This window comes from Triticum urartu, chromosome 7 (genome assembly GCF_003073215.2).
Source record: "Triticum urartu cultivar G1812 chromosome 7, Tu2.1, whole genome shotgun sequence".
NCBI classification, from domain to species: Eukaryota; Viridiplantae; Streptophyta; class Magnoliopsida; order Poales; family Poaceae; genus Triticum; species Triticum urartu.
Window position 1 is genome coordinate 601,151,351 of NC_053028.1, and position 8,237 is coordinate 601,159,587.

The 8,237-nt window shown below is 49.0% G+C and overlaps 1 protein-coding gene across 1 annotated transcript; it reads left to right on the forward strand.

The window, feature by feature from the left end:
• Positions 1 to 231: 231 nt before the first annotated feature.
• Positions 232 to 7,689, forward strand: LOC125525529 (L-lactate dehydrogenase B-like). Its single transcript, XM_048690534.1, has 2 exons — positions 232 to 1,222; positions 7,619 to 7,689. The coding sequence occupies exons 1-2, from the start codon at positions 232 to 234 to the stop codon at positions 7,687 to 7,689; spliced, it is 1,062 nt and encodes a 353-aa protein (XP_048546491.1).
• Positions 7,690 to 8,237: the final 548 nt, after the last annotated feature.

The window sequence follows — 8,237 nt, forward strand, 5'->3', positions numbered from 1 at the left end:
TTTTTTGCGCGCGACGCGACCGGCGCCTGTTGGAGATGCTCTTATGATCTAGAGATAGGCCTCACAGCAACCCTCCTTTGTGCCCACTACTTTGCTATTGTGGTAGTATAAGTAGGAGAGCTCTCAGCTACGTATGCACCATGCATTGCACCCAAAGTTCCAAACCCAACTGAACGAATAAGCACAATATAAGTTATCAACACAACCCCCGAGATCGATTTGACTGACACCATGAGCCTGATGAAGGAGGCGTCCTCGCTGTGCAAGCTCGGCTTCGACATCGACAAGGGCGCGGGCTTCTTCTGCCAGGTTCCATCGCCCGTCCACGATGGGGAACTGATCGTGCTGCAGCCTTGTGAGCGGCTCACCAAGGTCTCCGTCATCGGCGCTGGCAACGTGGGCATGGCGATCGTGCAGACCATCCTCACGCAGGGCCTCGCCGATGAGATCGCGCTCGTGGACGCAGAGGCCGACAGGGTCCGCGGCAAGATGCTGGACCTGCAGCATGCCGCGACGTTCCTCCCGCGCGTCCGCATCGTCGCAGGCACCGACGTGCTCGCGCTCACCAGGAGCTCCGACCTGGCCCTCATCACGGTGCCCAGGGAGACGGCGGCGGCGTCGCGGATGGACCAGCTGAGGAGGAACGTGGCGCTGCTAAGGGAGGTCGTGCCGACGGTGGCGGAGGGGTCGCCCGAGTCGCTGCTGCTGGTGGTCTCGAACCCGGTGGACGTGCTGGCGTATGCGGCGTGGAAGCTGTCGGGGTTCCCGTCGAGCCGCGTGATCGGCTCCGGCACGGACCTCGACTCCGCCAGGCTGCGGTGCCTCCTGGCCGAGCACCTCGGCGTGGGCGCGCAGGACGTGCAGGCGTACATGGTCAGCGAGCATGGAGACGGCGCGCTGGCGCTGTGGTCGAGCGTCCGCGTCGGCGGCATGCCGGTGCTGAGCTACCTCCAGAAGACCCACTCGTTGTTTGACGCGGAGGCCCTGGAGGGGATCCGGCGGGCGGTGGTGGGCGGCGCGGGCGAGGTGATCGGCCTCAAGGGGTACACGTCCTGGGCCATCGGCTACTCGGCGGCCAGCCTGGCCCGGTCGCTCCTCCGCGACCAGCGGCGCGTCTACCCGGTGTCGGTGCTCTCCAAGGGGTTCGTCCCCGGCAACGCCCACGAGGTCTTCCTTAGCCTCCCGGCCAGGCTCGGGCGCCGCGGCGTGCTCGGGATTGTTGGCAATATGAACAAATTACTACGAGATTTAATCCGAATAAATAGAAGATAAATCATGACCACAGCAGCAGAGATTAAACTAATCATGCGAACTAGCATAGCAGATGAACATATCACATCTAGGGCACATACTAGAAACATGAATTCTACCAGGATCTCGAATAGGAAGGATAGAATCACATACGGTGCAGCGGGTGCAGCACCGCCGGCGTTGACGTTGTCGCCCATGTCGTCGAGGATGAGGTTGCCGAGGTCGGGGAAGAAGTCGTCGTTCGCGAAGTCGTCGCTGCCAGCAGTCGCGCGAGTGCGCTCCCCAAAAATCTGATCAGCCCTCTCCCATACAGGATCACGAGAGGCGGGGTTCCGGAGGCCTGCTGTCCCTTCTCGCGGTGCACGCCGGAAGGAGGGATGGAGAAGACTTTCTTGGCAGCGCAATGATCTGGAACGGTGATGAGAAACCATACGAAGCGGCGGCGGCTAGGGTAGACGTCTGCTTGGCTATATAGTGCGGGTCAGGTAGGTCGTGGGAGTAAACCCCACGTCCGAGTCGTCACGATCCAAAAGAATCAGAAACGGTTCAGTAATTAACGCATCCGTTAATTATTAATTAATGACTCATTAATTTTCCCATGCAGCAAAAATATAGACAACGTGCATATCTCTGTCCTCGGCTCGGCTCAATCCCGCAACCCGCGGCGCGTCGTGGCGAGGCGAGCGAGGAGGAGGAGCGCGCGTGTAGGTCTCCTCTTCTCATGCTCATACAAGTGGTAGAAGAGCTCACCTTATAAAGAGGTGCAACTCTCTCTCAACTTCCGGGGTGGGACTAAACTTTAGCCTCACTCACTCCACTCACATGTGTGCATGAATGGGCCAAGAGAATTTCGGAATTTTAGTTGGGCTTTGGGCCAAAGGCCTACTAGCAAAATTCCAACAATCCCCCACAAAGTCTCATTGGCACATCTCATCATTTAGTTCCAAAACATTGTTTTATATATCGGTGCTTAGTGGAGACTGTGAAGTTGAACTTCCACTTAGAAATTTATGCTACACTAGATCACAACTTGAATAGTGGACTATGCCTTGAACTACAAGTTTTCTGTGAAACTAGTTTCACACAAATTCTTGACCGATACTGGGCTGCCGCAAGGCTTCCCCGCGGGTGGAGCGTATACGTCATACTCCAGGGCCTTTCATGAATTTATTAGAGAACACCCAATTCTCACAGACTGCGACGTTAACAGTCAAATTCATATAGGTGTGTTCCTCAGAAGATGTTCTGCAGGACAACATCTCTGCTTACCCGAATAAGCCACTTGGAACACATTAAGATAAGTATCAACCTGCCATGCAGATCAGGAGAGTATTGCATCTTCACGGAGTGGGATAATTAATATAGGGATACTCTCCTCCCAGCTGACCAACAGCTTGTCTCCCACTTCTACTTCACGGGATCTCCGATCACATAGTGTGGGTTACCACTATGGACAACTCATGCGGTGGGTCTCAAACCCATCTCCATTGATGCATTATCTATCACATTACGTGATAGACTCTTTGTGAAGGGATCTGCCAAGTTTTTCGATGTTTGGATATAATCCAACGTAATAACTCCGGAGTTCCTCAATTTTCTGACAGATTTTAGTCTCCTCTTCACATGCCTTGAGGACTTCATATTGTCCTTAGAACTGTTTATCTTGACGATCACAGTTTGATTATCACAGTTCATCAGGATAGGGGGTATTGGTTTTTCAACCATAGGTAAGTGCATCAAGAGTTCACGAAGCCACTCTGCTTCAACAGTGGCAGTGTCTAATGCTGTGAGTTCTGCTTCCATAGTTGACCTCGTTAAGATGGTCTGCTTGCAAGACTTCCAGGAAACAGCGCCACCACCAAGTGTAAAAACATAACCACTTGTGGCCTTAATCTCATCAGCATCAGATATCCAGTTTGAGTCACTATAACCCTCCAGTACCCTTGGATACCTGGTGTAGTGAATCCCATAGCTCGCGGTGCCTTTCAAATAGCGCATAACTCTCTCAAGAGCATGCCAATGATCATCTCCCGGTTTTGACACAAACCGACTCAGCTTGCTCACAGCAAAAGAGATGTCAGGCCTCGTGGCACTCGCCAAATACATAAGCGAGCCAATAATATGAGAATACCTCAGTTGATCTCTAGCAATCCGTCGATTCTTTCGAAGCAACACACTAGCATCACATGGAGTTGGAGAAGGCATGCAGTCGCTATACCCAAAATGACTCAAGACCTTTTCCACATAATGAGACTGAAGCAGTGTGATCCCACCATTCTCATCTCTCAACAGCTTGATGTTTAAGATAACATCAGCTACCCCTAGATCCTTCATCTCAAAACAGCGAGATAAAAAATCCTTAACCTCCTTGATTAAATCAAGTTTGGTTCCAAAGATCAATATGTCGTCGACATACAGACAAAGAATAACTCCTTCGCCCCCACCATAGCGATAGTACACGCACTTGTCACCATCGTTTACTACAAAGCCGACAGCAGTTAATGTTCTTTCGAACTTCTCATGCCACTCCTTAGGAGCTTGTTTAAGGCCATATAAAGACTTCAATAACTTGCACACCTTTCCTTCCTGACCAGGTACTACACAACCATCTGGCTGATCCATGTAAATTTCCTCCTTCAACTCTCCATTGAGGAAAGCCGTCTTAACGTCCATTTGATGAACGAGAAGACCATGTGAGGCAGCCAGTGATAGTAGCACCTGAATTGTGGTCAGTCTAGCCACGGGTGAGTAAGTATCAAAGAAGTCTTCACCTTCTTTCTGGGTATAACCCTTGGCCACAAGCCATGCCTTGTACTTTTCAATCGTACCATCAGGTCTAAGCTTCTTCTTGAACACCCACTTACATCCTACAGGTTTGCACCCATAAGGACGGTCAGTGATCTCCCAGGTACCGTTAGCTAAGATGGAATCCATCTCGCTACGTACAGCTTCCTTCCAGTAGTCAGCATCAGGAGATGCATAGGCTTCTGAAATAGTCCTGGGTGTGTCATCCACGAGGTACACAATGAAATCATCACCAAAAGACTTTGCAGTCCTCTGTCTCTTACTCCTCACAGGAGTTCCATTGTTACCCTCAACAGGATTCTCAACGTGTTCCATCACAATGGTGGGTTCGGGAATTACAGTGAATTCCTCACTAGATGGAGTAGGTATCTCCTGATTTGATGAACTCAACATATCCTTCATAGGAAATATGTCCTCAAAGAAAGTTGCATCATTTGATTCCATAATCGTACCAACATGCATGTCGGATACCTCAGATTTTATTATCAAAAATCTATAGCCGATGCTATGAAAAGCATAGCCCAGAAGAACACAATCCACGGTTTTTGGTCCAAGCTTGCGCTTCTTGGGAATTGGTATATTGACTTTCGCCAAACAACCCCAAGTACGTAGGTAAGATAGTTTCAACCTTTTCCTTTCCCATTCCTCAAATGGAGTCATGGTCTTATGCTTTGTGGGAACTCGGTTTAGGACATGACACGCAGTCATTAGCACCTCCCCCCACCATTCCTTGGATAGACCCGAAGTGTCTAACATGGTGTTAACCATATCAGTTAGAGTTCGGTTCTTTCTTTCGGCTACCCCATTTGACTGGGGTGAGTAGGGAGGCGTCCTCTCATGGATTATACCATGTTCCTCACAAAACAGATCAAATTCATTGGAAAAATACTCTCCACCATGATCGGACCTAAGCCGTTTAATTTTTCGATCAAGTTGGTTCTCTGCATCAGCTTTATAGTTTTTTAAAGAAAGTTAAAGCCTCATCTTTTGATTTCAGAAGATACACATAACAATATCTAGTGGAGTCATCAATCAACGTCATGAAGTATCTCTTTCCACCTTTTGTCAACACGCCATTCATCTCACAAAGATCAGAATGTATAAGCTCTAGTGGCGCCAAGTCTCTTGCCTCTGCAGTCTTATGGGACTTGCGAGGTTGCTTAGCTTGCACACATACTTGGCACTTGGAGCCTTTAACAGTAGAGATTTTTGGAATTAAATTCATATTGGCTAACCGCGTCATGCAACCAAAGCTAATATGACAGAGTCGTGAATGCCAAATATCAGACTCATTATTGTGGCAAACATTATTAATAACTTTAGTGCAAATATCTGACAAAGATAGGCGGAACAAGCCTCCGCACTCATAGCCTTTTCCAACAAATTGTCCACACTTAGAAATTACAAGGATTCAAAAACCAACTTAAAATCATCTCGACATAAACGGGAACCGCTAACGAGATTTTTATTGATGGACGACACATGATGAACGTTCTTCAGACGCACAGTCTTCCCCGAAGTAAACTTCCGATCAACCGTACCAACACCTCGAACGATGGCATGTGACCCGTTCCCCATCGGTACGGGTGAAGTCCCTGTTGCCTGGTAAGAAGAAAACATGGAGGCGTCAGCACAAACATGTAGATTGGCACCGGTGTCAATTAACCAATCAGGGGATTGAAATACTGAAAGGATGATAGGAAAAATACCGTACCCTGATTCCTTCATATCAGTATCACTGATGACAACATTAGCGGACTTGCCGCTCTTCTCATGTTCGCGCTCCTCAAAGCGGTTAGGACACTTCGGAGCCCAGTGATTAGGATCACCGCAGACATGGCAAAGTCCCTTCCCCTTCTTATGAGAATTCTTCTTGAAGTTGGTAGAATGTGATGGCTTGTTCTTTGTATCAAACTTGCCTTTGACCTGAGTTTTGTTCTTATTGTTTTTGAACTTGTTGGGCTGGGAGTTCTTCTTCTGTACCATGTGGGCACTAGAACCTCCCTCAGCAACTCGAGCACGTGTGTCCTTTGCTCTCGCCTTCTCTTCAACATCAAGAGTACCAATGAGATCCGCAACGGAAAACTCCTGTCTCTTGTGTTTCAGGGAAGTAGCAAAATTGTTTCACGAAGGTGGAAGCTTGGCAATGATGCCTCCGGCAACAAATTTGTCCGGCAACACACACTTGAAGTACTCAAGTTCTTTTGCGAGCGACTGTATCTCATGAGCCTGCTGTACAACAGGGCACTCATCAGTCATCTTGTAGTCATAGAATTGCTCCATGACGTACAACTTGCTGCCGGCGTCCGAGGCACCCAACTTGGCCTCGAGCGCAGCCCACATGTCCTTGCCGTTGTCAAACGACATATACGAATCCACAATGGAGTCATCAAGAACACTCAGAAGAGCGCCTTTAAAGAGGGCATCGATCTTCTCAAAAGCTTCCAGCTGTGCTGGATTAAGATCGCCCTCGGGCTTGCCCTTGGTGGCATCATAGCAGCCCATGGTCTGAAACCAGTAGACTGCTCTCATGCGCCACCTCTTATATTGCGCCCCTTTAAAGGCAGGCGGCTTCAGATGCGCAGCAAAACCACTCAGAGTAAATTGCCTATAATCAGGTTTTTGGATTGTTGGAAATATGAGCAAATTACTACGAGATTTAATCCGAATAAACAGAAGATAAATCATCACCACAGCAGCAGAGATTAAACTAGTCATGCGAACTAGCATAGCAGATGAACATATCAAATCTAGGGCACATACTAGAAACATGAATTCTACCACGATCTTGAACAGGAAGGATAGAATCACATACGGTGCAGCGGGTGCAGCACCGCCGGCGTTGACGTTGTCGCCCATGTCGTCGAGGATGAGGTTGCCGAGGTCGGGGAAGAAGTCGTCGTTCGCGAAGTCGTCGCTGCCAGCAGTCGCGCGAGTGCGCTCCCCAAAAACCTGATCGCCCCTCTCCCGTACAGGATCATGAGAGGCGGGGTTCCGGAGGCCTGTTGTCCCTTCTCGCGGTGCACGCCGGAAGGAGGGATGGAGAAGACTTGCTTGGCGGCGCAATGATCTGGAACGGTGGTGAGAAACCATACGAAGCGGCGGCTAGGGTAGACGTCTGCCTGGCTATATAGTGTGGGCCGGGTAGGTCGTGGGAGTAAACCCCACGTCCGAGTCGTCACGATCCAAAAGAATCGGAAACGGTTCAGTAATTAACGCCTCCGTTAATTATTAATTAATGACTCATTAATTTTTCCATGCAGCAAAAATATAGACAACGTGCATAGCTCTGTCCTCGGCTCGGCTCAATCCCGCAATCCGCGACGCGACGCGTCGTGGCGAGCGAGGAGGAGGAGCGCGCGTGTAGGTCTCCTCTTCTCATGCTCATACAAGTGGTAGAAGAGCTCACCTTATAAAGAGGTGCAACTCTCTCTCAACTTCCGGGGTGGGACTAAACTTTAGCCTCACTCACTCCACTCACATGTGTGCATGAATGGGCCAAGAGAATTTCGGAATTTTAGTTGGGCTTTGGGCCAAAGGCCTACTAGCAAAATTCCAACAGGGATTGCCGCTGAGCTGGAGCTCACCGGCGACGAAGAAACGACGCTCCACCGGTCCGCCGAGACGCTCTAGGGCTACCGTCAGGCGCTCGAGCTATAATCAAGCGCGTTCATGTAAGCGCCTGAAAATGTCCTGGGCGTCAGCCAAGTCGACTTTGCTGCCGATAAACAGTAAATAAGATGCATACATTGTACTCCCTCGTCCCAACTTAATTATCATTTATACTAGACCATGCCGGCGCGCGTTGCTGCACCCATCGATTTGTGCGATTTAATGGTAGGCATTGATATGAATATACGGAGACACGTTGTTCAGTAATTTTGTATTGTAATTTTAGCTTGAGATTTTATTTTTAATTGTACCTCCATCCATCCTTTGTTGAATATTGGAAATCAAAGGTATACATGAAATGCCAGGAGGATTAAACAAGCCAAAGATATTGGGCTATTAGTTCGTTCTTGGGCTGGCCCTTTTCAATTTATCTAGAAGTATGATCTTCGACAGGGCCTTCTCTCATGCCTCAGCAGTCTCTAGAATGTGTTCATTGATATTGTTATCCATCTGAAGCTAGGGTATGAAAATATGTCAGCTCTGAAAAAGCCATGCGACAAACATAAATT